General features: G+C 63.0%; 4 protein-coding genes across 4 annotated transcripts; 2 read left to right on the forward strand and 2 right to left on the reverse strand.

Moving 5' to 3' along the window:
- Window positions 1–1,893: 1,893 nt before the first annotated feature.
- On the forward strand, window positions 1,894–5,377 carry LOC117436494 (C-type lectin domain family 4 member F-like). The gene is made up of 7 exons (XM_034064771.1): window positions 1,894–1,970; window positions 2,956–3,066; window positions 3,244–3,324; window positions 3,655–3,711; window positions 3,788–3,939; window positions 4,989–5,134; window positions 5,202–5,377. The coding sequence occupies exons 1-7, from the start codon at window positions 1,910–1,912 to the stop codon at window positions 5,356–5,358; spliced, it is 765 nt and encodes a 254-aa protein (XP_033920662.1). The 5' UTR covers window positions 1,894–1,909; the 3' UTR covers window positions 5,359–5,377.
- A 1,327-nt stretch (window positions 5,378–6,704) lies between these two features.
- On the reverse strand, window positions 6,705–8,824 carry AP5S1 (adaptor related protein complex 5 subunit sigma 1). The gene is given in 3 exon segments (XM_034064907.1): window positions 6,705–7,185; window positions 8,612–8,694; window positions 8,696–8,824. Coding segments are annotated over 3 exon segments (582 nt in total). The 5' UTR covers window positions 8,795–8,824; the 3' UTR covers window positions 6,705–6,785.
- A 900-nt stretch (window positions 8,825–9,724) lies between these two features.
- Window positions 9,725–19,306, reverse strand: CDC25B (cell division cycle 25B). Its single transcript, XM_034064772.1, has 16 exons — window positions 19,186–19,306; window positions 19,023–19,087; window positions 18,864–18,915; window positions 17,653–17,694; window positions 16,982–17,018; window positions 16,574–16,660; window positions 16,352–16,471; window positions 15,542–15,679; window positions 15,378–15,458; window positions 14,586–14,756; window positions 14,110–14,199; window positions 13,589–13,651; window positions 13,338–13,436; window positions 12,327–12,460; window positions 10,358–10,469; window positions 9,725–9,889 (listed from the first exon to the last, which is right to left on the reverse strand). The coding sequence occupies exons 1-16, from the start codon at window positions 19,269–19,271 to the stop codon at window positions 9,749–9,751; spliced, it is 1,518 nt and encodes a 505-aa protein (XP_033920663.1). The 5' UTR covers window positions 19,272–19,306; the 3' UTR covers window positions 9,725–9,748.
- A 3,728-nt stretch (window positions 19,307–23,034) lies between these two features.
- SPEF1 (sperm flagellar 1) lies at window positions 23,035–26,516 on the forward strand. Its single transcript, XM_034064773.1, has 7 exons — window positions 23,035–23,167; window positions 23,765–23,876; window positions 24,660–24,795; window positions 25,475–25,523; window positions 25,655–25,706; window positions 25,911–25,971; window positions 26,375–26,516. Exons 1-7 carry the CDS (start codon window positions 23,035–23,037, stop codon window positions 26,474–26,476), a joined length of 645 nt encoding a protein of 214 aa, XP_033920664.1. The 3' UTR covers window positions 26,477–26,516.
- Window positions 26,517–27,563: the final 1,047 nt, after the last annotated feature.

Here is a 27,563-nt window from a genome sequence, read left to right on the forward strand (position 1 = left end):
TGGGATCCATGGGGATGAGGTGGGATCGATGGGGATGAGATGGGATCCATTGGGATGAGATGGGATCGATGGGGATGAGATGGGATCCATTGGGATGAGGTGGGATCCATGGGGATGAGATGGGATCCATTGGGATGAGATGGGATCCATGGGGATGAGATGGGATCCATTGGGATGAGGTGGGATCCATGGGGATGAGATGGGATCCATGGGGATGAAGTGGCCAAGTGGGATCCGTGGGGGGGGGGGTCCCTATGTCCCCTGCCCCGTCCCTCAGCAGCCTGGGGCTATCAGGGCCATGGAAGCCTTTATCCCTATGGGATTGGGATTGGGATAGGCCGACATGAGGAAGACTGCTTACTTCATCCTCCAGACCCATAGCACATGTGGAAGCTGCTTACTGCATCCTCCAGACCCTATCACATGAGGAAGACTTAGGATAACAAATCCCTGTCCTGAGTTAGGATGTTCCTGTAGGCAGGAATGATGAATCCATATGGATGTGCCCCATGGAACGATGGAAGCACAGAACCCTGTAACAACCACGGTCCTGCACCCAGTGCTGCTGTCCCTCAATAACCCCCATTATCCCGTTATCCCGTTATCCCATTATCCCGTTATCCCGGATCCGTGTCCCACAAGGAGCAGGCGCTCACCGGGACACGGCATTCCCGATCCTGACCAGCGCCTCCTTTAGGAGCCATGAACCGGAGGGAGAGGAGCCCGGAGCCTTCATCCCTACACCACCGCCAGGGGGCGCTGCGCACGCTCATTAGCATACCGCGCGGGACAAGACCTCATGTTTATGTAATCAGTATGGTAATGAGGCCCCAGCGCTGGGTAAGCACACCTGCTGTCCAACGCCAGGATCCCATAGGATGCGCCCCCATTCCTGGATGCTGGAGCACCGGGATACTGGCGCATGCAGAGCATCCTGCATCCTTGGCTCCCATGGCTGATGTGGGGCTCGTGGCCATCCCGGAGCTCACTCAGTTCCCATTGGAATGCTCTGGATCCTGGAATTGGACGTACTGAAGGTACAACCCACAATGAGGTGCCCCATGGATTGGGGTCCTGGTGTTGGGGATGTGGTCGGGACCAAGGGAACAGTGGGATTGACCACCTGTGATGGGGCAAACCCCATTCCAGGAACACAGGGGATGATTCAGCCCTTGCACAACCGCTTCCTTCCTCCTCCCCTTGCCTCATCCTCCTCGGGCAGCATCCAGGCCCTTAGGGATGGGTGCTGGGCCCTGAGTCACCCCTTGTGCAACAGCCACATGGGATCCGTGTATCCCGGAGCACTGCATCAACAGCCATATGGGATCCATGCATCCCAGAGCACATCAACAGCCACATGGGATCCATGCATCCCGGAGCACTGCATCCCGGTGTTCCCATAGCGGGGCATGGGGTGTCCCACTCAGCCCCATGGCAGCGGGTTTGGGATCACCCATAATGGGGATCTCCATCCCCCACGGTGCCCATTGCAGTGACATCCCTCGGGCTGCGCGGTGGTTCCCATTCCCGATCCAGTATGGATCCAAAGGGAGCGTGGTTGTTACAGGGTTCTGTGCTTCCACCATTCCATGGGGCACATCCATATGGATTCATCATTCCTGCCTATAGGAACATCATAGCTCTTTGTCCCATCCGGGCCCTGCCAATGCTTCCCAGTCTGCACCACCACGCACTGGGAGCAGGGATCCGGATCCTGGGATCTGGGGCTTCCCGACTGTTGGAGGGCACAAAGCACACCCTGCATTTGGGATGTCCATTGGGATGCAGGGATGGGAGCCGGGATGGGGCCTGGTCCCTGCCCCCATGCGGGGGGGGGGGACCGGGTGACGCAGGAACCGGTACCCACAGAGCCTGGCTTCCCGTTCCCGGTGCTGCGGCAGAGCTGGGCATGGCTGAGCCTGACCTCTATGAGCGGCTGCAGATCCAGTACCCGTCCAGCCCCGGCCGAGGTGAGACCCGCGGGACCGGTACCGGTACTGGCTCTGGGCTCCCCTGGTACCGGCTCTGAGCATCCCTGGTACCGGCTCTGAGCATCCCTGGTACCGGTACCGGCTCTGGGCATCCCCGGTACCGGCTCTGGGCTCCCCTGGTACCGGCTCAGAGCATCCCTGGTACCGGTACCGGCTCTGGGCATCCCCGGTACCGGCTCTGGGCTCCCCTGGTACCGGCTCAGAGCATTCCTGGTACCGGTACCCAGCTCTGGGCATCCCTGGTACCCGGCTCAGAGCATCCCTGGTACCGGTACCGAGCTCTGGGCATCCCTGGTACTGGTACCGGTTCAGAGCATCCCTGGTACCGGCTCTGGGCATCCCTGGTACCGGTTCTGGGCATCTCTGGTACCAGCTCTGGGCATCCCTGGTACTGGTACCCGGCTCTGGGCATCCCTGGTACCGGCTCAGAGCATCCCTGGTACCGGTACCGGCTCTGGGCATCCCTGGTACCGGTACCGGCTCTGGGCATCTCTGGTACCGGTACCTGTCTCTGGGCACCCCCGGTCCTGGCTCAGAGCATCCCTGGTACCGGTACCCGGCTCAGGGCATCCCTGGTACCGGTACCCGGCTCTGGGCACCCCTGGTACCGGTACCCGGCTCAGAGCATCCCCGGTACCCGGCTCTAGGCATCCCTGGTACCGGTTCTGGGCACCCCTGGTACCGGTACCCGGCTCTGGGCATCCCTGGTACCGGCTCTGGGCATCTCTGGTACCGGCTCTGGGCATCCCTGGTACCGGCTCAGGGCATCCCCAGTACCGGTACCCGGCTCTGGGCACCCCTGGTACCGGTACATGGCTCTGGGCACCCCCGGTACCAGCTCAGAGCATCCCCAGTACCGGCTCTGGGCATCCCTGGTACCGGCTCTGGGCACTCCCGGTACCCGGCTCAGAGCATCCCTGGTACCGGTACCCGGCTCAGGTCACCTCCTGCCTCTCTCCCGCAGGTCCCCGCTCCGCAATGGCCGCATCCCGCTGCTCGCTCAGCACCGCCCTGGCCATGGGCACCGGTTTGGTGCTGGTGCTGGGGGCAGCGCTGGTGGCTGTCATCGTCCTGCGTGAGTGCAGCGGGGGGGGGGCAGGGAGCAGGAGCAGGCAGGAGCAGGCAGGAGCAGGCAGGGGGCAGGAAGGAACAGGCAGGGGCTGGCAGGGAGCAGGCAGGGAGCAGGCAGGGGACAGCAGGCAGGAGCGGGCAGGAGCAGGCAGGACCTGACCCTGTGCCTTGTCTCTCCCAGACATGCAGGGGCAGGCAGAGCTGCGGGCAGCGCAGGCAGAGCTCGCAGCAGTCGGGACCCTTCTGCTGCCTGACCCCAATGGTGAGAGGGACCCTGGGGCTGCCCCCGTACCCCTGCCCGTATCCCTGCCCGTACCCCTGCCTGTATCCCTGCCTGTATCCCTGCCCATACCCCTGCCTGTATCCCTGCCTGTATCCCTGCCTGTACCCCTGCCCGTACCCCTGCCTGTATCCCTGCCCGTATCCCTGCCCATACCCCTGCCCATATCCCTGCCCGTACCCCTGCCCGTATCCCTGCCTGTATCCCTGCCTGTACCCTTGCCTGTACCCCTGCCCGTACCTCTGCCCGTACCCCTGCCCATATCCCTTCCCATACCCCTGCCCGTACCCCTGCCTGTATCCCTGCCCACAGATACCCACAGCCCCACTGGGAGCCTGGCAGCGCTGCAGAAGCGTCAGGAGCAGCTCGGTAAGGCCCCGGTGGTACCGGTGGGTGGGTGTGATACCCCCGGTGCCTGCCCAGTGTGTGACCACCGGTGCCATAGGCCGCTGGCTGCAGGCGCTGGCGCTGGGCTGGCAGCACCACCGCACACACATCTACTTCTTCTCCGGGGACCGCAAAACCTGGCGCGATGCCGAGGCCGCGTGCCGAGCTGTGCATGCACACCTCACCTCTGTCACCGGCACCGATGAGCAGGTGCTGCCTGTACCCCTGTCTGTGCTCTTACCTGTGCCCCTGCCTGTGCCCCCATCCAGACCTGCTCCTGCCTGCACCCCTGCCTGTGCCTCTGCCTGTGCCCCTGCCTGTACCCCTGCCTGTGCCCTTGCCTGTACCCCTGCCTGCACCCCTGCCTGTGCCCCTGTCTGTACCCCTGCCCATACCCCTGTCTGTACCCCTGTCTGTGCCCCTGTCTGTACCCCTGTCTGTGCCCCTGCCTGCACCCCTGTCTGTGCCTCTGCCTGCACCCCTGCCTGTACCCCTGCCCGCATCCCTGCCTGTACCCCTGCCTGCACCCCCAATGCAGGCCCGCTCCTGCCCGTACCCCTGCCTGCACCCCTGCCTGCACCCCCATTCGAGCCCACTCATGCCTGTATCCCTGCCTGCACCCCTATCCGGACCCACTCCTGCCCGTGCCCCTGCCTGCACCCCCATCTGGGCCCATACCCCCTGCCTGTGCCTTCTCCTGACCCCGGTCTCTGCCATCTCCTGCCCATACCCCTGCCCATACCCCCTCCATGTCCTCTCCTGCCCATGCCTGCCCATACCCCCTGCCCAGGCCCACTCCTGCCCATGCCCCCTGCCTGCACCCTCTGTCCATGTCTTCTCCTGACCCCAATCTCTGCCATCTCCTGCCCATATCCCTGCCCGTACCCCATCCGTGTCCTCTTCTGCCCATGCCTGTATCCCCATCTGCCCATACCCCCTGCCTGTGTCCTCTGCTGCCCATACCCCCTGCCCATACCCCCTGCCCGTGTCCTCTCCTGCCCATGCCTGCCCATACCCCTGCCCATGTCCTCTTCTGCCTGTAACCCCTGCCCATACCCCCTCCCCATGCCCCTTGTGCCCTCTTCCTTCTGGAGAGGTCTCTCCTGCTGCAGGTACCCCTGCCCGTGACCCTGTACCCCCATCCACACCCTCTCCTGCCTGTACCCACTGCCTGTACCCACTGCCCACACCCCTGCCCATGACCCTGTACCCCCCATCCACACCCTCTCCTGCCTGTACCCACTGCCCACACCCTCTCCTGCCCGTACCCCTGCCTGCCCCACACCCCTCAGGACTACCTGGCACGGGAAGCACGAGGAGGATCCTATTGGATCGGGCTGACAGCCACGGGCCCGGGGGGCTCCTGGCACTGGGTGGACGGGACCCCCTACAACCAGACCCAGAGGTGAGTATGGGGCACAGTGGGGACCTCAGCACCCCCAGCACCCCCCAACCCCACTGTGACCCACCAGCTTCTGGGCGCCGGGGCAGCCGGATGGCACCGACCATGGCAAGTGGGGCCGGGAGAGCTGTGCCCAGATGTACCATGTGGGGCACGGGCTATGGAACGACCACAACTGCAACTTCACCTTCCCATGGGTGTGCAAGAGGGAGCTGAGGGTGCCCTGAGCAGGATGGGACCTGGGGGGCGATGATCACCATGGGGCTCAGCACTGGTGCTGGGCTCTGATTAAACTGCACCCACTGCACCCATTGCACCCCATTGAACCCCATTGCACCCATTGCACCCATTGAACCCCTGTGGCTGCCTCTTGCCCTCCATGTGCAGGGGGTCCCATCACCCCCAGAGCTATGGGGTGGGAGAGCCAGGAAGGCTCAGCTGGGATAGGGACCTTGGAGCAGCTCCAGTGCCTGTGGGGCACATGGGAAGCATGGAGAGGGGCTCACATAGGAGTGTGTGGGGATTGGATACAGGGAAGTTCACTTGGGATACAGGGAAGTTCATTTGGGATACAGGGAAGTTCACTTGGGATACAGGGAAGTCCTTCACTTGGAAGGGGTTGGATGGAGGAGCTGTGGCTGCCCCATCCCTGCAGTGCTCAAGGACACAGGGATTGGAGCAGCTGCTCCATGGAAGGGGTTCCTGCCTTTGGGAATGGATGGGATTTAAGCTCCCTTCATCCCAACCCATTCCATGGCTCCATCACTCTGAGCCCCCCCACCCCCTCCCTCCCATGCCCTTTGCTGCGGTGCCATGGGGGGGTCCCATGGATCCATCCCCTTGGGATGGGAGCCCAGGACCCCCCTGCACCCACAGCTCCAGCAGCAGCACCCACCCCATTCCCAGCACCCATAACCTGCCCCCAGTCACCAGGCATGGGCACATCCTGCCCCAGTGCACTGGGACCAGTTATACCACCACCACCAGTGCCTCATTCCCATCAGGATCCCTCTTATCCCAAGGTGACAAACCCCATCCCACACCGGGTACCCCTCATAGCACCCAATGGGAAGGACCCTAACCCAGGGTGCAATGTGGAGGGGATGGAGGCACCCAGCACCCATTGAGCTGATGGTGAGAACTTCCCTATGGGAAAACCACCCCTGGTTTAGCATCCGTTTATAGCAGATGATCCGGGAACCATGGAGCATCCTGGTCCAGGAATTATGGAGCTGCCTGGTCCAGGAATCATGGAGCATCCTGGTCTGGGAACCATGGAGCATCCTGGTCCAGGAATTATGGAGCATCCTGGTCTGGGAATTATGGAGCATCCTGGTCCAGGAATCATGGAGCATCCTGGTCTGGGAACCATGGAGCATCCTGGTCCAGGAATCATGGAGCATCCTGGTCCAGGAATTATGGAGCTGCCTGGTCTGGGACCCATAGAGCATCCTGGTCCAGGACCCATGGTCCTGGATTGTCCATCATGGATGCAGGAATATGGGGATGGACTCCAGCACCCTCCAGCCCTCCCTGATGGCATCTAAAGGGATACATGGATCAAAGCCTGCTCTCGTCTGCCTCATTGCTCTTTATTCCCGATCTACGGATGCTCCATCCATCCCATTGGATGCGGTGTCCATCCGCACCCATCTCACCGGGACCTCTTGATGCCCATCTCCCGATCCATGCCTTGGATGAATCCCTCATTGAGGAACAGCATCTCCCCATGGGGCAGGAGCCTCTCAAGGACCCCATCGGCCGCATCCGGATGGAGCAGGGCATTGGATCCGGGATCCAGGAGCCGCAGGGATGCCAGGAAGCGCGGAGCCAAGCGCCGGAGCGTGAGCTCAGCCAAGGCAAGGTTCTCGTGGGGCTCACAGACCAAAGCCAAAGCCAATGTCATCACTTGGATCCAGGTCACCGTGACCGGCTCCGGAAAGGGATCACCAGGAGGCAGCTGGAAAACCCCATAGGGAGAGTGATGGAAGGAGATGGGATCGGTGGGAATGGGGGCAGAGGAGGAGAGGAGGTGGCATTGGGTGGCCACTTGCCTAGGAGAGAAAAGGGGGGAATGGGTGTTAAGAGCATCCCAATAGGAATGGGGAGATCACAGCTGTTGGGGGGACAGGGCTCGACGGGACCCCCGGGGCCGTGACAACGGCCCCGGGGGTCCCGTCGAGCCCTGTCCCCCCAAAAGGGGTCTGGGATGGGTTTGGGGTCCCATGGTATCCATGAGCCACAGAGGGGAGATCCTATGGGATGGGTGGGGGAGCTGATGGATGGAGCATGGGGGGAGCATCACATATAGAAGGGGGTACCATGGAGCGGGCTGTACCATGGGTACCGGTAGGGGGTGTTCCATGGATGGGGCTGTACCATAGGTACCGGTAGGGGGTGTCCCATGGTCAGGGCTGTACCACGTTACCGGTAGGGGGGTGTCCCATGGTCAGGGCTGTACCACGTTACCGGTATGGGGGTATCCCATGGTCAGGGCTGTACCACCGGTACCGGTAGGGGGGTATCCCATAGTCAGGGCTGTACTACCGCTACCGGTAGGGGGGGGGTCCCATGGTCAGGGCTGTACCACGTTACCGGTAGGGGGGTATCCCATGGTCAGGGCTGTACTACCGGTACCGATAGGGGGGTGTTCTATGGATGGGGCTGTACCACGTTACCGGTGGGGGTGTCCCATGGCCAGGGCTATACCACGGGTACCGGTAGGGGTGTATCCCATGCACGGGGCTGTACCACATTACGGGTAGGGGGTATCCCATGGTCAGGGCTGTACCACGTTACCAGTAGGGGTGTTCTATGGACGGGGCTGTACCACGTTACCGGTAAGGGGGTGTTCTATGGTCAGGGCTGTACCATAGGTACCGATAGGGGTGTCCCATGGTCAGGGCTGTACCACGGTTACCGGTAGGGGGGTATCCCATGGTCAGGGCTTTACCACGTTACCGGTAGGGGGGTGTCCCATGGATGGGGCTTTACCACGTTACCGGTAGGGGTGTCCCATAGTCAGGGCTGCACCACGTTACCGGTAGGGGGGGTGTCCCATGGTCAGGGCTGTACCACGGTTACCGGTAGAGGGGTGTCCCATGGTCAGGGCTGTACCACGTTACCGGTAGAGGGGTGTCCCATGGTCAGGGCTGTACCACGTTACCGGTAGGGGGGTGTCCCATGGTCAAGGCTGTACCACGGTTACCGGTAGGGGGTGTCCCATGGTCAGGGCTGTACCACCTTACCGGTAGGGGGGTATCCCATGGTCAGGGCTGTACCACCGGTACCGGTAGGGGGGGTCCCATGGTCAGGGCTGTACCACGTTACCGGTAGGGGGTATCCCATGGTCAGGGCTGTACCACGTTACCGGTAGGGGGGGTATCCCATGGTCAGGGCTGTACCACGTTACCGGTAGGGGGTATCCCATGGTCAGGGCTGTACCACGTTACCGGTGGGGGGGGGGGGTGTGTCCCGTACCTCGCCACAGCCGCGATCTGCTCCTGGCGACGTAACCGCTCCCGGGGGGGGTCCTCGGGGGGGGGGGTCCCGGTCGGGGGGGGGTGGGGGGGTCCCGAAGGAGCGTGCGCAGAGCACGCGGCAGGGGGCGTGGCCAGCGGGGCCCTGCCCCCCCAGCGCCAGCAGCACGAGCGCTCTCACCATGGCAACGGGACCCCGGCCCGAGGGGGCGGAGCCAGGGTCCCCACTGCGCCGGCTCCGATTGGCTCCGGGGGTGGACACGCGGAAGGAGGAGACGGCGGCGATTGGTGGGTGATAGAGAGGTTGGCTTCAACCCTCTGCACGTGACAGCGGAGGGCTGTGATTGGACGAGGCGACGCGGAGCCGCACGCTGATTGGTTAGGGGGCTGGTGGGCGGGGCGAAAGGCGGAAGTAGAGCATCACACAGCACTCATTCACCTCCCAAACGGGTTCTTAATTGGCTCATTAACAATTAACATCAAACAACCGGGGGGGGGGGGGGGCACTATCCGGTAGCAGCACCTCCCCCCCCCCCGCTGCTTCCCTTGGAAGTGCCCAACGTGGGGGGGGGTAAAACCCTTCCTGCCTCCCCCATTAACCTCAACGAACAAACTACTTTAAATAAGGGGGGGGATCACCCCTAACCCCCCCATAGCACCCCCATTGATGCTGCGGGGGGGGGGGGGTCACAACAAGGGGTGCCCCCCCCAGGGTTAAGTGCCTATAAGAGCCCATTGAGGGGTCCCCATTGAGGGGTCCGGGGGGGGGCACCCCAAAGGCAGCGTGGGCACGGCCGTTGTTTAGGACCCGGATGTTCCCCCCCCCCCATTGTTAAGTGCTTTGCTGCCTATGACACCCCATTGAGGGGTTCCCATTGAGAGGTCCCCAATGAGAGGTCCCCATTGACAGGTCCGGGGGGGGGATGTGGCTGTTGTAGGGCGGGGGGGGGTACCCCAAGCACGGCCGTGCTTTAGGACCCGGATGTCCGCCCCCCCTATTGTTAAGGGCTTTGCTGCCTATGACACCCCACTGAGGGTCCCCATTGAGGGGTCCCCATTGAGGGTTCCCCATTGAGGGCTCCGGGGGGGGGGCACCCCAATCACGGCCGTGCTTTAGGACCCGGATGTCCCCCCCCCCTCAGCAGTCCTGCAGCCGGGGGCGGGGCTCCCGGCGCCCCCGCTCCCCCCCCCACGTGCGGCTCTTGAGGCGGAAGCGGCGCAGGTCCTCCCGGAAGTCCTCGTGCTGCATGGGCCGGTAGGACTGCGGCTCGCAGTGCGCCTGCGCGGGACACGGGTCAGTGCCGGCCGGGGGCGGGGCCAGCACCACAGGGGGGCGTGGCCATCACACCAGGGGGCGTGGCTCAGTATCACCCGGGGGCGTGGCCAACACCCCCAAGGCGCGTGGCTCGGCGCCAAAGGGGGCGTGGCCAGCACCGCAGGGGGCGTGGTTCGGCCCCATTGTGGGCGTGGCTCAGCAGAGCCCGGGGGCGTGGCCAGCACCACAGGGGGCGTGGCTATGCAAACGGAGGGGGGGGTGGTGGCCAGCACCGCCGGGGGGGCGTGGCTCGGCAACCCCGTGGGCGTGGTTCGGCACCACAGGGGGTGTGGCCAACACCACCGGGGGCGTGTCTCGGCACAGCCCCGGGGGCGGGGCTAGGACCACCGGGGGCGTGGCTATGCAACACAGGGGGCGTGGGTAAGTCCCCGGGGGCGTGGCTCAGCACACAGGCCCCGCCCCCTGGCTCACCTGGTACTGCGGGAAGAAGTCCCGGTACCCGCCCTTGAGCACGTAGAGCTCCGGGTAGTGCAGAGCTGGGTACTCATTGCGGGACCGATCCTGCTCCCGTATGAACCGGCACCTGCGGAGGCAGAACACACAGTGAGGGATTCCAGGGAGACATTCCCAATGAGCCGTTCCCATCGGTTCCCAAGGAAACCATTCCCAGGGAGCGATCCCCAGTGAAACCATTCCCATTGAGTGATTCCCAAGGAGCAATTTCCAAGGAGCAATTCCCATCAGTTCCCAATGAGTGATTCCCAATGAAACCATTCCCATCAGTTCCCAATTAAACCATTCCCAATGAGCAATTCCCATCAATTCCCAATGAAACAATTCCCATCAGACAATGCCCAATGAACAATTCCCAATGAGCAATTCCCATCAGACAATTCCCAATGAAACAATTCCCATCAATTCCCAGTGACCAATTCCCAATGAATCAATTCCCAAATGAACAATTCCCAATGAGCAATTCCCATTGATCAATTCCCACTCCAACCATTCCCACCACCCCCTCCCCACAGGACACAGTTCCACCATTCCCAGGTTCCTGTGCATGGGAATGGGATAATCCCCCCCCCATGGGCAGGGAATGCCAGAGCAGTGCCCTCAGTGGGGCCCAGATCCCAGCACCGGCTCAGCACCAGGGAATGGGGCTCAGCACCAAGGGCCCTGGAGCCAGGCTCTGCTATGGGGTGGATCAGGGAATCACATGGGAAGCATGGGATCAGGCACGGAATCAGGCATGGAATCCATCAAACATGGAATCAAACATGGAATCAATCATGGAATGGCACAACCAGATTGGCTGGCAAAGACCCTTCATCCCATCCATTCCTGCCTCCACTCCCAGTCACTCCCATTATCCCGACAGGATGCTCTGGGCATTGACCCCCAGTCCCAGATGTGGGCCCCGAGCTCAGTGTTCCCTTCCCAACATTCCACACACATGGAATTGCTGTTGTCCATAAACCCATCCCTATGGCACTGGGAGCAGGAGCCGGAGCTCCTCCATCCCTGCCATGGATCCTAACCCTAACCCTAACCCTGCTGGTGCCCTGGGAATGCCATAGAGATCCCATAGGAGAAGGCTGACCCCAAAGGGCTCCGAGGCACTGAGTCAGTGCAGAGGGATCCATGGGATGCAGAGGGATAACCGGGAATGAGGAGGAATAACGGGAATGGGAATGCTGAGGGCAGGTCCCACCGATCCCTGCCTGCACTGGGACACAGGGTGATGCTTCCTGCCTGTGTGTGCTCAGTCCCAGACATAACCAGTATAGGGAATGACATTGAATTCCAGCCTGCGGGAAGGGGACGGGAAGGGGATTGCAAAGGGATGGAAGGGGACAGAAAGGGATGGATAGAGATGGAAGGGGAAGGAAAGGGATGCAAAGGGAATGGAAAGAGATGGAAGAGGAATGCAATGGGATGGAAAAGGATTTAAAGGGATGGAAGAGGCTGCAATGGGATGCAAGAGGATGCAATGGGATGGAAGAGGATGCAATAGGATGGAAGAGGAAGGCAATGGGATGCAAGAAGATGCAATGGGATGGAAGAGGATGCAATGGGATGCAAGAGGATTGCAAGAGGATGGAAGAGGAAGGCAATGGGATGCAAGAAGATGCAATGGGATGCAAGAGGATGCAAAGGGGATGCAATAGGATGCAATTGGATTGCAATGGGATGCAAGAGGATGCAATGGGATGCAAGATGCAATGGGATGCAATAGGATGCAATAGAATGCAATAGGATGCAATAGGATGCAATGGGATGGAAGATGCTGCCAATGGGATGCAATGGGATAGAAGAGGAAGGCAATGGGATGCAAGAGGATTGCAATAGGATGGAAGAGGCCACAAAGGGTCTGCAATGGGACAGGAGGTGACCCCCACAGGGGTTGTGGGTCCCGCAGCCCCATGTGCCCCACACTCACATCCTGGGCCCGCGCTCGGAGGAGAACTCGCAGTGGAAGATGAGGATGATCCTCTTGGAGGTGTCACATGACACTATGGGATTCCGGAGCAGGAACTCCTCCGCATCCCGCTCCAGGGGCAGGTTCACGGCTCCCTGTGGGGCAGGAGCCATTGTCACCCCCCACAGCCACCATGGTACTGCCCATATGGGGGGCTCAGTCCCTATGGGGGTGATCAGCTCCTATGGGGGTGCCAAGCTCCTATGGGGGTGCCCAGCTCCTAAGGGGGTGCACAGCTCCTATGGGGGGGCTCAGCTCCTATGGGGGTGCCCAGCTCCTATGGGGTTGCCCAGTCCCTATGGGGGGCTCAGCCCCTATGGGGGTGCCCAGTCCCTATGGGGGTGCCCAGTCCCTATGGGGGTGCCCAGTCCCTATGGGGGGCTCAGCTCCTATGGGGGTGCTCAGCTCCTATGGGGGTGCTCAGCTCCTATGGGGGTGCTCAGCTCCTATGAGGGGGCGCAGCTCCTATGGGGGTGCTCAGCCCCTATGGGAGTGCCCAGCTCCTATGGGGGTGCCCAGCCCCTATGGGGGTGCCCAACTCCTATGGCGGTGCCCAGCCCCTATGGGGGGTGCCCAGCCCCTTATGGGGGTGCTCAGCTCCTATGGGGGGGCTCAGCCACTATGGGGGTGCCCATCTCCTATGGGGGTGCCCAGTCCCTATGGGGGTGCTCAGCCACTATGGGGGTGTCCAGTCCCTATGGGGGTGCCCATCCCCTATGGGGGTGCCCAGCTCCTATGGGGGTGCCCAGTCCCTATGGTGGTGCCCATCCCCTATGGGGGTGCTCAGTTCCTATGGGGGTGCTCAGCTCCTATGGGGGTGCCCAGCCCCTATGGGGTTCCCCATAACTATGGGGGTGCTCAGCCCCTATAGGGGGTGCCCAGTCCCTATGGGGGTGCACAGCTCCTATGGGGGTGCTCAGCTCCTATGGGGGTGCCCAGTCCCTATGGGGGTGCCCCCCCCGGTGCCCTCACCTTGATGTGCCCCCCCTCGTACTCATAGGGGTACCGGCAGTCCACGATGACACAGCTCTCGATGAGGGCACTGAACTGCCCTGTCAGCACTGCCACCATCTGGGGGGGGAACCCGTCACCTGGGGGTCGGACCGGCCCCATAGGGTGGGACCGGCCCCATAGGGGAGACCGGCCCCATAGGGGGGCACTGGCCCCATAGGGGGGGGACCGGCCCCATAGGGCTGCAGGGCTCGGGGGTGCCCCTCACCCACCATGGCAGGGGAGATGTACTTGAGGTCCTGGTGCTTCCCCTCCACTGTCTGCAGCAGGTAGGACTGGGGGAGAGGGGGTCGGTCATGGGGAGGCTCCAGACCTGCACCCCCACAGCCCCACAGCATCCCCATAGATACACAGTGCCCCCATTATCCTACAGCATCCCCCTAGCCCCACAACATCCCTATAGCCCCACATCACCCCCCTTGTCCCTCAGAATCCCCATAGCCCCACATCTCCCATTATCCCTCAGTATCTCCATAGCCTATCTCCCCATTATCCCTCAGCATCACCCCCAATAGCCCCACATCCCCCCATAGCCCCACATCTCCCCATTATCCCTCAGCACCCTCATAACCCCACATCCTCATAGCCCTCATCATCCCCATTATACTACAGCATCCACATAGCCCTGCATCACCCCCATAGCCCTGCATCATCCCCATAGACCCACATCTCCCCATAGCCCCACATCTCCCCCAATAGCCCCCCATCACCCCACATCTCCCCTCGGCCCTACCTTGGAGAAGTCCCCGATGAGCTCCCGGTGGTCACTGCTCAGCAGGGCCCCGATGTCCGGGGGGCAGAGGGGGCGCAGGAGCGGTGCAGCCTGGCGGGGGGGGCACAACCGGAGCCCATTGGGGGGGGGGGGGCACAACCAGGGGGGGGCTGAGCATGGGGGGGGGCACAACCAGAGCCCACAGGGACCTGACCCCAGCACCCACTGGCTCCAGCACTGGCTCCAGCACCGGTTCAGTGCCCACAGCCCCAGCCCCCATCACCCACCGGCTCCAGCACCAGAGCCCACAGGGACCAGACCCCAGCACCCACTGGCTCCAGCACTGGCTCCAGCACCGGTTCAGTGCCCACAGCCCCAGCCCCCATCACCCACCGGCTCCAGCACCAGAGCCCACAGGGACCTGACCCCATCACCCACCGGCTCCAGCACTGGAGCCCACAGCCCTGACCCCATCACCCACCAGCCCCATCACCCACCAGCTCCGGCTCTGTGCCCACAGTCCCGGCCAGGCTCCGGCGCCGCTTGGGTCCCAGGGGGCTCTCCCGGTCCTGGTCCCGGTCCTGGCGCTTCAGGAGGGGTCTGAGGACAGTGCTGGGCAGGGAGGGTGAGCGGAAGAGCTGACGGCACTTGGGGCGGCGGGAGGGGGCCTGCGGGGGGAACAGCTGCGTGGGATACTGGGAATGGCTCCATGGGATACTGGGAATGGATCTATAGGATGGGAAATGGCTCCATGGGATGGGGAACAGCTCCATGGGGTGGGGAATGGCTCCATGGGATGGGGGGAATGGCTCCATAGGATGGGGAATGGCTGCATGGGATGGGGGGAATGGTTCCATGGGATATTGGGAACAGCCCAGGGAGAGTTATGGGATACTGCAGGCAATAATGGAGCTCCATGGGACACTGCAGCAGTGATGGAGCTCCATGGGATACTGAATACAGCTCCATGGGATATTGAGTGCAGTTCCATGGGACACTGAGGAGCCCATAGAGCTCCATAGGATATTGGGAACAGCTCCATGGGATATTGGGAACAGCCCAGGGAGTATTATGGGATACGGCAGGCAATGATGGAGCTCCATGGGATATTGAATACAGCTCCATGGGATACTGAGCGCAGCTCCATGGGACACTGTGGCAGTGATGGAGCTCCATGGGATATTGAATACAGCTCCATGAGACACAGAGGAGAGGCCATGGAGCTCCATGGGATGCTGGGCTCAGGCTCCTGCCCCGGTCCCACCCCCAGCAGTGCCCCCCCCCGGTACCGGCTCCATCTCCGGCTCCCGGCTCCGGACCAGCGGTGCCGTCAGCAGCGTCTCCATCCCCATCGGCCCCACAGCTCCGCTCTGTGGGTCAATGGCAGCATCAGCCCGGATGGGATCAATCCGGATGCTCCAACCCCCCCATCCATCCATGGCACATCCCAAACCTTCATCTCCTCCTCATCCAGGATCTCCATGAAGCCATCATCATCCTCATCCTCAGCCATGGAGCAGGTGAGGGAGCAGCGCCGCAGCACAATGGGGCTGTCCCCATGGGGGACGTTCTCCTTCTCAGGGGGGTCACACTGGGGGGGCAGCACCAGCAATGGGGCAGCCCCATAGCAGCACTGATGGGGTACGAGCAGCCCCATAACCCCCCCCCCCATTCATCCAGGGAGATCCTGGCACAGCTGGAGCACTGGATCCCGGCTCAGCATCCCCCCTATTCCCATTGCTCCCCCGTTCCCATTGCCCCCCATTCCCATTACCCGCCCATTCCCATTGCCCCCCCGCTCCCATTGCCCCCCCATTCCCATTGCTCCCCCATTCCCATTGCCCCCCCGTTCCCACTGCCCCCCCATTCCCATTGGCCCCTCATTCCCATTGCCCCCCCTGTTCCCATTGCCCCCCATTCCCATTGCTCCCCCTATTCCCATTGTCCTCCTATTCCCACTGCCTCCGTTCCCATTGCCCCCCCCGTTCCCACTGCCCCCCCATTCCCATTGCTCCCCCATTCCCATTGCCCCCCCATTCCCATTGCTCCCCCCGTTCACATTGCTCTCCCATTCCCATTGCCCCCCATTCCCATTGCTCTCCCATTCCCATTGCCCCCCATTCCCATTGCTCCCCCATTCCCATTGCTCCCCCATTCCCATTACCCCCCATTCACATTGCCCCCCCGCTCCCATTGCCCCCCAGTTCCCATTGCTCCCCCCATTCCCATTGCTCCCCCATTCCCATTACCCCCATCCCCTCACCATGAGGTCAGGTGCGGATCCACGTCTCTGTGTGTGGGGCTCCCTCCCCATGTCCCCATCACTGGGGGGGGCCCGGCTGCGCCCCCACCGCCTCTGGGGCTTCTTGAACACAAACCCCTCCTATGGGGGGGGGCACACACGGTGTTAACCCCCACCTGCCCCCCCCCCATCTCCCCCCTGCTCCCCCCATCCCCCCCCTCCCCCCCCCCAACCGCCCCTCACCGTGGCCTCGGGCTCCGTGTGGGTGCTGCTCCCATTGAATTCCCGACTATGGGAGATGTTCCTGAGGACTGGGCTGGCCCCAAGCGGCTGTGGGGGGGGAATGGGGGGGTCAGAGGGGCTGCAGAGCCACATCCCAATCCCCATCCCATCCCAATTCCCCATCCCCATCCCCATCCCCATCCCATCCCCATCCCATCCCCATCCCATTCCCATCCCCATCCCCATCCCCATCCCCATCCCATCCCCATCCCATCCCCATCCCATTCCCATCCCCATCCCCATCCCCATCCCCATCCCATCCCCATCCCCATCCCATCCCCATCCCCATCCCATTCTCATCCCCATCCCAATCCCATCCCCATCCCTATCCCCATCCCAATCCCATTCCCATTGGGATCCAGCACTCACCGGCAGCGATCGGATCCTGCGGATGGGGAGCTTGGAGCTGCAAGGAGCCGGGAAGAGGGGGATGGAATGGGAGGAGATGCTCTGGATGGGGGGGTCCGACCCCTACCCCCCCCCACAAAGGGCAGGCAGAGCCCCCCTGGACCCATAGTGGGGTGAGACCCCCCCAGAGCTGTCACAGATCCCCATAGAGGATCCAAGGGATGCGGATGGAGCCTGATGGGGATGCTGGGAATGGGGGCACAGATGGGACATGGGGGGGGGGGGAACAGCCGGGACATGGGGGGGGGCACAGAAGGGACATGGGGGGGGGAACAGCCGGGACATGGGGGGGGGGGGAACAGAAGGGACATGGGGGGGGGGAACAGCCGGGACATGGGGGGGGGGGGGCACAGAAGGGACATGGGGGGGGGGAACAGCCGGGACATGGGGGGGGGGGGAACAGAAGGGACATGGGGGGGGGGGCACAGAAGGGACATGGGGGGGGGGAACAGCCGGGACACGGGGGGGGGGGGGGGGGGGGGGGGGGAGCCAGAGCCGGGACATGGGGGGGAACAGCTGGGACATGGGGAGGGGGGGGGGGGAACAGCCGGGATATGGGGGGGGGCACAGCTGGGGCATGGGGGGGAACAGCCGGGATGGGGGGGGGGGGGGGCACAGCCCCATTCACTCACCCTCTGAGCACGCTCCCTGCCTCCATCATCGCCTTCTCGAAGCTGTGGGGAGGGGGGCACCCCATAACCGAGCAGCTCAGACCTGGGGGGGGGGGGTGGAGGCCCCCCCCTCACCGCGCCCCCTCCATGTGTGGGGCTCAGCCCCCCCCAATGTGTGGGGCTCAGCCCCCCCCCAATGTGTGGGGCTCAGTTCCCCCCCCCCCCCCTCAATGTGTGGGTCTCAGCCCCATCTGTCCCCGCTCCGGGGTGGTCCAACCCCCCCCCCCCCCCCGCACACACAAAGGGCTCCGCTCTCCACCTGTATGCAAATGGTCCCGCTATGGGGCACGGGCCGGGGACAGATGGGGACCCCCCCCCCGGCCCCATTCACCCGCACAGCTGCTGCCCCCGGCCCTGCCAACGGCAACCGGCGGGGGGGGGGCAGAGTGGTACCGGCACCCCCATTGTGGTACCGGGATCCCCATCCTGGTACCGGGATCCCCATTGTGGTATCGGCATCCCCATTGTGGTACCGGGATCCCCATTGTGGTACCGGGATCCCCATTGTGGTACTGGGACCCCCATCCTGGTACCGGGATCCCCATCGTGGTACCCCCAGAGCTGGGGATGCTGGGAGCCAGGGGGGTCTCAGTACCCTCACAAGGCAGCTGTGTCCCCCCCCCCATAGATCCCTCCATCCATATATATAACCCCCCATCCATCCGTGTATTTATATATGTATATATATGTCTCTACTCCATATATCTCCCCCCATCCATACATATATCCCTCATCCATGTGTCTCTCCCCATCCATATAAATATGTATTTTCCCCCTCCATATATATATATATATCCCAGTTACATATATATAACCTCCCATCCATGTATATATATCCCATCCATACATATACATATCTCCATCCACATATATCTCCCCCTATATATATATATATATCCTTTCTTAGATATATACATATATATTCCCCCGCAATCGTATATTCCCCCCCACTCCCATATTCCCCCCCATCCATCCCCTAACCCCGGAAGAGCACTGGGGCTCCCATAGCAAGCAGCACCCATGGGCCTCCTGCCTGCCCCTGCCTGCAATGGGTCGTGTCCCCCCCCAGCACACAATGGGATCTACCCCCCCCCATAGCAGACATGTGGGGCTCAGCCCCATTGAGGCTACGGGGGCACTGGGATGGGGTGAACGGGGTCTGGGGCACTCACAGCTCCTCCAGCACCGCCGGGTCCTGCTCGGGGGGGGAGTCCGGCCCCAACCCTACGGGAACAGGGGGGGGGTCAGACCCCATTGCACACAGACCCCCCCCCAGCACCCCAATAATGGGATCCCCCCCCGCACCCCAATAATGGGATCCCCCCACTCACCCGCATCCGATGCCTCGGAGGAGACGGAGCCTCGAGGGCTGCCCCTCTTCGGGGTGTCCCAATGGCTGCGGACACGGGGGGGGGTCAGGCAGAGGGGACCCCCCCACCGGGTACCCCCCCCGGGTACCCCCCCCCCGGTAACCCCCCCCCGGTACCCGCTCACCTGCCCAGGCCCCCCAGGTTATCCATGTCCAGCGCCAGGGTGGTCACGGGGGAGCGCACCGGGAACGGGACCGGGAGCGGCTCCATGCGGGACCGCACCGGAACCGAGGGACTGAGCCTGATCCGGGACCGGTAACGGGGGGGGGGGGGGGGGAACGGGGGGGGGGGGGGAAGGAGCCGCGGCGCTGCCCGCACCGGTAACGGGAGGGGAGGGGGGGGGCAGGAGCCGCTGCCCGCACCGGTAACGGGACCGGTAACGGGGGGGGGGGGGGGGGAGGGGGGCAGGAGCTGCGGTGCTGCCCGCACCAGGACCGGTAACGGGGGGGGGGGGGGGAGGGGGGGTCAGAGCCGCGCGCCGCCGCCCCGGTTTATATTCGAAAAATAACAGGGAGCGACGGACGGGGGAGGGGCCAAAGGGGGAGGGGCAAAGGGAGGGGGAGGGGACATGGAGGGGGGGGAGGGACATAGAGAGGGGGGTATGACTGGGGGGGGTATGGAGGGGTCATGGATGGGGGGGGGCAGGGGCCTTGGGGGTGAGTGGCTTGGGGGGGGTGACGGTCGCAGGGAGGGGGTCATGGATGGGGGCACATGGAGGGGTCATGGTTGGGGGTGCACTTGGGGGGTGTGTGGTTGGGGGACGGACGGGAGCCTGTGTGTGACCTGGGGAGTCCCAGTGTTCAGATACAGCCCCCACATCCCCATCCCCATCCCCATCCCCATCCCATCCCCATCCCATCCCCATCCCCATTCCCATTCCCATCCCCATCCCCATCCCATTCCCATCCCCATCCCCATCCCCATCCCCATTCCCATCCCCATCCCCATCCCCATCCCCATCCCATCCCCATCCCCATCCCCATCCCCATCCCCATCCCCAGCCATGTGCCACCTCCTGCCCTTACGTCCCTTACGGCCGCCCCACAGTCACCGTGGACCACCCGTGCTGCCGACCCCTGCCCCCGGCCTGGCCCCCCCCTCTGCTCCATCCTTGGGGGGGGCGGGGGGTCTCCATCCCGGGGGGGGATTCCCGGTTGGAAGCATCAGGAATGTGGCTGCGTCCTGGGTGGCCCCGTCCATTGTCCCGGCCCCATTCCTGCCTTTCAGAGGGGAAGGAAAGGGGGAGGGAGGGGGGACGGGATGGAGACCCCCCCCCCATCCAGGGCAGGGGCAGGGGGGGGATGAGCTCCATCACAGCCCCCCCATGGCTCCGTGCAAGGCAATGGGGGTGTCATGGTTGTGGGGGTGCCCCATAGAGGGGTCAGGCAGCCGTTGGGGGGGTCCCCGGTCCTCCCCCCCCCCCACATCTGGGTATATGGGACGAGCCCCATGGCCCCAAGGGCTGTAATTGCTTCCAGGCACACATAGGATGGGCAGGGAGAGCCCAACCCCCCTCCCCAAGGGGGGATGTGGGGTCAGGGGTGACCCCAGAGCCCCCCTCTATGGCCGGGTGTGGGGCCCGCTATGGGGCGGCTGCGGGGACCGGTTCACTTTAATGGCCACACAGCGGGAGCTGCCATGAGGATGGCTCTGATGGATGAGGATGAGGATGAGGATGGATGAGGATGAAGATGAGGATGGGGGGGGGGGGTGCTGTTGGCAATGGAAGAACCGGACTGGGGGGGCCCCACAGCATCGCACCCTATTGGGGCCTCCCTAAGCCCCTCACCCAGCCTGGGCTGCCCCAGTGTGGGACATCCCCTTCCCATTAGGATGTAATCCCACATTATCCAAGAGATCTTTCCCCTATTGATGGAAAACGCGTTTTCTGCCCCAAAATCCTGTCAGCAAACCCATCCATCCTGGTTCTTTATGGCCGTGGATGGGGGGGCTCAGTGCTGTGGGGGGGTGACCATGGACGGACCCTGCTGCTTCCCATCGGGAATGGGATGATGCAGGAGGCTGGAAGCAGGAGCTTTGTGCCAGTGCTGGCTCCTTATTGCTGATCCCAAGGGGTGTGTGGGGCAGGATTGTCATCCTAAGGAGCTTCCCATCCCAAACCATTCCAGCATTCCATGATGGAGATCCTGGATCCATCCTATGGGCTGGGGATGGAGCATCCTGGTGTCCCAGCATCCCCATGGTCCTGTATGGTCAGCACTCAATGGGGTGGCCGATGGCAGTGCCAGCAGTGCCCAACCACCAGCTCTGGGGGTCACCCCCCCCAAACCATGGGGCACGTGGAGCTTTGGGAGCCTTGGCACCAAAACTGAGGGATCTGAACCAGTTTTGGGTGCTCCAGAGGGGGTGAATGGGGGAGCAGGGGAGGAAGATGATGATGATGATGATGATGCTGTGGCTGCGGGAGGAAGTGGCCCAGGGCGGCTCCGGGCACCCCTTCCTGTGCTGCTGCTCTCGGTTCCGCTCCTGCCTGCTGCTGCCTGCTGCTGCCTGCCCCTGCCTGCTGCTGCCTGCTGCTGCCTGCTGCTGCCTGCTGCTGCCTGCTGCTGCCTGCTCCTGCCTGCTGCTGCCTGCTGCTGCCTGCTCCTGCCTGCTGCTGCCTGCTGCTGCCTGCTGCTGCCTGCTGCTGCCTGCTCCTGCCCCTGTTCCTGCCTGCTCCTGCCTGCTCCTGTTCCTGCCTGCTCCTGTCTGCTCCTGCCCTGCTCCTGCCTGCTCCTGCCCTGCTCCTGCCTGCCCCTGCCTGCTCCTGCCTGCTGCTGCCCTGCTCCTGCCTGCTGCTGCCTGCTCCTGCCCTGCTCCTGCCTGCTGCTGCCTGCTGCTGCCTGCCCCTGCCTGCTGCTGCCTGCTCCTGCCTGCTGCTGCCTGCTCCTGCCCTGCTCCTGCCTGCTGCTGCCTGCTGCTGCCTGCCCCTGCCTGCTGCTGCCTGCTGCTGCCTGCTCCTGCCTGCTGCTGCCTGCTGCTGCCTGCTCCTGCCTGCTGCTGCCTGTTCCTGCCTGCTGCTGCTTGCTCCTGCCTGCTGCTGCCTGTTCCTGCCTGCTGCTGCCTGCTGCTGCCTGCTGCTGCCCTGCTCCTGCCTGCTCCTGCCTGCTGCTGCCTGCCCCTGCCTGCTGCTGCCCTGCTCCTGCCTGCTCCTGCCTGCTCCTGCCTGCTCCTGCCTGCTGCTGCCTGCTCCTGCCCAGGATGGACACCATGGATTGGATGGACCCCAGGGCTGGGACAGCCCCTTCCCTGTCCCCTCAACCGGACAAGGGGCTCACAGGACCCAGAGCCCTTCCCTTACTCAGGCAGCCCTGGTTCCAACCCTCCCATCACTCCGAGACCTCAGCTCCCCACCGCTCAGGACCCGCAGGATGAACCCCCTTGCATTGACCCCTACATTGCCCAGGACCCCCCACACTGCTCCGAGCCCTACAGTGCCCCATGGCTCAGGACTCCCAGGACCCCCCATAGCTCAATCCCCCCCATTGCTCAGCATCCCTCATTGCTGAGACCCCTCCATTGCTCTAAGCCCCACAGACCCCCATTGCTCAGGACCCCCAGGACCCCCACATTGCTTAGCACCCCCCATTGCTCAGTATCCCCTCCATTGCTGTAACCCCCACAGACCCCCATTGCTCAGCATCCCCCATTGCTCAGGACTCCCAAGACCCTCCTCATTGCTCAATCCACCCCATTGCTCAGCACCCCCCATCGCTCAGCATCCCTCATTGCTCAGTATCCCCCCCATTGCTCAGGACCCCCAGGACCCCCCCATTGCTCAATACCCCCCATTGCTCAGCATCCCCCATTGCTGAGACCCGTCCGTTGCTCTAACCCCCACAGACCCCCATTGCTCATCATCCCCCATTGCTCAGGACCCCCCCATTGCTCAATCCATCCCATTGCTCAGCATCCCCCATTGCTCAGGACCCCCCCATCCCTCCGCCCCCCCCCCGCCGCCGTTGCTCCCGTGATGCCCCGCGCGGCGGTTGCCATGGCAGCGGGACGCGGTGATGGCGGCGGCCCCGCAGCTCTGTACGCGTGGTTGGATTCGGTGCCTCTGTCCAGGCCCCGCAGGAACCTGGCGAGAGACTTCAGTGATGGAGGTGGGGGGGGGGGGGGGCAGGGGGGGGCAGGGGCATGGGGTACGGGTACCGGCGGAGGGGGGGGCAGGGGGTACGGGCACCGGGAGGGGCAGGGGGCGGGGAGGATACGGGCCGGGATATGGGCAGGTGCCGGGAGCACGGGCAGGGGGCATGGGTACAGGCAGGGGTACAGGTACAGGCAGGGGGTACAGGCAGGAGCCGGGGGCAGGGGGGGGGTACGAGGGCAGGTACCGGGGGTACGGGCAGGAGCCCGGGCACGGGCAGGGGCAGGGGTACGGGCAGGTACCGTGCGCACGGGGGCAGGGGCACGGGCAGGGGTACAGGGAGGTGCCGGGGCACGGGGGGAGGTACGGAGGCAGGTACCGGGGGTACGGGCAGGGGTATGGGCAGGTATCGGGGGCACGGGCAGGAGCCCGGGCACGGGCAGAGGCAGGGGTACAGGCAGGGGTACGGGCAGGGGTATGGGCAGGGGTACAGACAGGGGTACGGGCAGGGGTACAGGTACAGGCAGGGGTACAGGCAGGGGCATGGGCAGGGGTACAGGCAGAGGTACAGGCAGGGGTACCGGCCCGCGGTGAGCGCCCCCCCTGCCCGCAGTGCTGGCAGCAGAGCTCGTCAAGTTCTTCCTGCCCTCACTGGTGCAGCTCCACAGTTACGTCCCTGCCTGCTCCAGTGCACAGAAGTTCGCCAACTGGGGGCACCTCAACCGGTACCGGACCCACAGCGACCCATAGGGACACACAGCGACCCACAGAGACCCACAGAGACCCATAGGGACCCATAGGGACACACAGGGACACACAGAGACCCACAGGGACACGCAGGGACCCCTGCCCCACAGCATCCCCTGATCCCCATGTCCCGGCCCCACAGCAACCTCTGTGCCCCACAGCACCCCCGGCCCCACAGCACCTCCCCTGCTCCACGGCATCCCCCTGATCCCAGTGTCCCTGCCCCACAGCACCTCCTATGCTCCACAGTGTCCCTGTCTCACCATGCTCCTTCCCTGCAGCAGGCCCCAGCCTCACAGCATCCCCCTGCGCCATAGCATCCCCCCTGCCCCATAGCATCACCCCTGCCCCATAGCAATCCACTGCCCCATAGCAACACACTGCCCCACAGAGTGTCCCTGCCCCATAGAACCATAGTTCGGGTTGGAAAGCACCTTAAGATGATCCAGTTCCAACCCCCTGCCATGGGCAGGGACACCTCACACTAAACCATGGCACCCAAGGCTCCATCCTGCCTGGCCTTGAACAGGGATGGAGCATCCACCACCTCCCTGTGCACCCATCCCAGTGCTCAGCACCCTCCCAGTACAGAACCTCCTCCTTAGACCCAAACCTCCCCTGTTCCATTCTGACCCCATCACCCCCATGTCCCATCCCTGCATCCCCAATGAAGACCCCCCCCCCAGCACCCCCATATCCCCTGCATGGGACCCCCATAAGCGCACTGTGGGGCAGGGGGTGCTCATTGCCCTGCCCCCCAGGACGGTGCTGAGCCGGCTGGACCTGTGCCTGCCGCAGGATGTGATCCGGCAGCTGGTGCAGAGCCAGCCGGGAGCAGCCGAGCGGGTCCTGGTGCTGCTGCGGAGCCGGATCCAGGAGCGGCTGAGGCAGAACATGGTGGGGACTGGGATTGGGGTGGGATGGAGGGAGGGAAATCCCAATCACATCCCTTACATCCCATCCCATTCCCAACCCCTTCCACTGGAGCAGCTGCTCCAACCCCTGTGTCCAACCTGGCCTTGAGCACTGCAGGGATGGGGCAGCCACAGCTTCAACCCATTCCCATGTCCCACCACCCTCATAGGGAAGAACTTCCTTGTATCCCATCCAGCTCTTCCCTCTCCCAGCTGGAAGCCCAAGCTCCTCATCCCATCCCTGCATCCCTTGTCCCAAGCTCCTCATCCCATCCCTGCATCCCTTGTCCCAAGCTCCTCATCCCATCCCTGCATCCCTTGTCCCAAGCTCCTCATCCCATCCCTGCATCCCTTGTCCCAAGCTCCTCATCCCATTCCTGCATCCCTTGTCCCAAGCTCCTCATCCCATCCCTGCATCCCTTGTCCCAAGCTCCTCTCCAGGTTTCCCACAGCCCCTGGAGCTGCTCTGAGCTCATCACTCCCATAGGATTCCCCCCTGGAAGCAGTGAATGGGCAGGGATGGAGGCAGCCCCATCCCAGCCCTGCCTTGGGGGTGTCCCCCATTCCCTGCTGCTCCCTGCCCATTGTGCCCCCCATTCCCTATGGGGTGACCCCCACCTCGTATCCAGGCCTGATGAGCGTTTTCCTGCTCTATCCATCAGGATCCGGGTGTCCCGGCAGCACCAGGAGAGCTCAGTTACATGGATACAGGTACATCCATGGAGAGGTCCCATATCCCAGCCCTGCATCCCGACATTCCTGATCCCTCTGAATAGGGACCCTGGGGGGCTGCTGGAGGGGCTGTCCCCATGGAAGGGGTCACATCCTGCTCTGTTATCCAGGGAACTCCAAGGCAGGAGATGGGAGCACCCAGGAGTCTCCCAAGGATGCAGGGTAAGGGCAGGGATGCTCCATAGGGATGCTCCATAGGGATGCTCCATAGGGATACTCTATAGGGATGCTCCATAGGGATACTGGAGTGCTGGTGCAGGGATGGGGCTCTGTGGGATGTCGGGAGCAGCCATGTCCCATGCAGCTCCATGAGTGATGCTCCAGGGGGGGTCAGTGGTTATCCCGGTATTCCCATTCCCAATCCAGGGCTCAGAAGCAGAAGGCAGAGCTGGAGCAGGCGCTGCTCCTGGCACAGGAAACCATCCAGGTGAGTGCCCCTTTCCCTCCCCATCCATCCCATGTCACCATTCCCGATGCATCCAGCATCCGGGATGCACCAATCCGTGATTCCCAACTGATCCCGATCCTCATCCCGGTGATGCTGAATGGGCACAAACCCTTTGTGTGCTCTGGTCCTTCAGGGCTGTGGTTCTGCCTTGCCCAAAAGTGAGGGGTTCCTACTGGAAAACATAGGATAAGGTGTGGAATTCCAGGTGTTGGGAATCCCGGGCTGTGCTTTAGCCTGGGAGCTGCAATAGGGACCCCAAACGTGGCCCCACAAGGTCCTCGCCTCGGTTCCCCCTTTAAGAGGTGATGGGGCCATGGGGTGACCCCAGCTCCCAGTTCCCCATCCCGGAGCCTCCAGCCCCATTCCCGGTTGGAATGCTCAGATCCTACAGCTGAAGGTGAGGAGGTTGGAGGAGCTCCTGCGCCTCAAGGATGTGCGGATCGATGACCTGAGCCGGATGCTGCAGGAGGCCCAGCGGCGCTGAGCCCAGTGCTTCCCAGTGCTTCCCAGTGCTTCCCAGTGCTTCCCAGTGCATCCCAGTGACACCAGTACAAGAGCCACAGGTGGCGCATGCACAAGTGGGAATGCAGTGCCCACCTCGGGGCTTGCCTCTGATCCATCCCATCCCATCCCATCATTCCCAAGCCATGGATATTGGGAATGAAATATCCATGTTATTGGTTGGAGATGAGGGGTCCTGGGGGTTATTTCCCAATGGGATCTGTGGTGTTTGGATGTCACTGGACCAGAGGTTGGGATTCAATCCCATTCCCAATGGTGGGGTCTGTAATCCTTGAGGACATCCATGCCTTGGAAAGGGTCTGGGTCGGGCAGCCCAAGATAGGCTGGGATGGGAATTCCCAGCAATGGGAATGTCGCTGTTCCTCCCTGGTGGCATTCCCATCCCTGGGGACATCCCATGACATTCCTGTGCCCAGGACACCTTTTAGGGTGAAAACCAGTTGGGTTTTCCCATTATTCCCACATAAGGATGTGATGTGTCACATGTTGTCCCCCCCCCTTTAAGCTCTCTGGCAGCTGTCGGCTGCTCCCATTCCCATGCGCTTCCAAAGGGAATGTTATCCCAATGGGAACATGCTGCTTTTCCCATCCCCTATTCCCCCAGCAGCCGCCAGATCCCGTTATCCCTCGGGACACACGGCCCTTTCCCATGCTCCGGTTCATGGGGAGACGTGATGGGAGCTGCAGGAGGTGGGACGGGATTGGGATTGGGATGAGGATAGGATGGGTTTGAATGGGGGGGGGGGGTGGGACGGGATTGAATGGAATAGGATGTGATACGGGAAGGGATGGGATGGGATGAGATGGGATGGGGAAGGAATGAGATGGGATGCAACAGGATGGGATGGGGGGAGACACTGGGTAGGATGAGATAAGGTGGGGTGGGATGAGACTGGATGGGATGTGATGAGATAGGATGGGATGAGATGGGACGGGATGAGATGACATGAGATGCGATATGGGATGGGATATAGGATATGGGATATGGGATATAGGATATGGCATGGGATATAGGATATGGGATATGGGATATAGGATATGGGATGGGA

The sequence above is a fragment of the Melopsittacus undulatus genome, chromosome 7 (genome assembly GCF_012275295.1).
Source record: "Melopsittacus undulatus isolate bMelUnd1 chromosome 7, bMelUnd1.mat.Z, whole genome shotgun sequence".
Classification (NCBI taxonomy): domain Eukaryota; kingdom Metazoa; phylum Chordata; class Aves; order Psittaciformes; family Psittaculidae; genus Melopsittacus; species Melopsittacus undulatus.

Excerpts from the sequence above, each read along its gene's own strand:
- SPEF1 (XM_034064773.1), top strand. The coding sequence starts at position 23,035 with ATGCCCCGCGCGGCGGTTGCCATGGCAGCGGGACGCGGTGATGGCGGC. Across the intron at positions 23,877-24,659 it reads AACTGGGGGCACCTCAACCG|GACGGTGCTGAGCCGGCTGG; the intron begins GTACCGGACCCA and ends CCTGCCCCCCAG. Across the intron at positions 25,972-26,374 it reads TGGCACAGGAAACCATCCAG|ATCCTACAGCTGAAGGTGAG; the intron begins GTGAGTGCCCCT and ends TGGAATGCTCAG.
- LOC117436494 (XM_034064771.1), top strand. The coding sequence starts at position 1,910 with ATGGCTGAGCCTGACCTCTATGAGCGGCTGCAGATCCAGTACCCGTCC. Across the intron at positions 1,971-2,955 it reads CCCGTCCAGCCCCGGCCGAG|GTCCCCGCTCCGCAATGGCC; the intron begins GTGAGACCCGCG and ends TCTCTCCCGCAG. Across the intron at positions 3,940-4,988 it reads TCACCGGCACCGATGAGCAG|TGCCCGTACCCCTGCCTGCC; the intron begins GTGCTGCCTGTA and ends CACACCCTCTCC.
- CDC25B (XM_034064772.1), bottom strand. The coding sequence starts at position 19,271 with ATGGAGCCGCTCCCGGTCCCGTTCCCGGTGCGCTCCCCCGTGACCACC. Across the intron at positions 17,019-17,652 it reads GCAGGGAGCGTGCTCAGAGG|CTCCAAGCTCCCCATCCGCA; the intron begins GTGAGTGAATGG and ends GGCTCCTTGCAG. Across the intron at positions 13,652-14,109 it reads TCATCGGGGACTTCTCCAAG|TCCTACCTGCTGCAGACAGT; the intron begins GTAGGGCCGAGG and ends CCTCTCCCCCAG.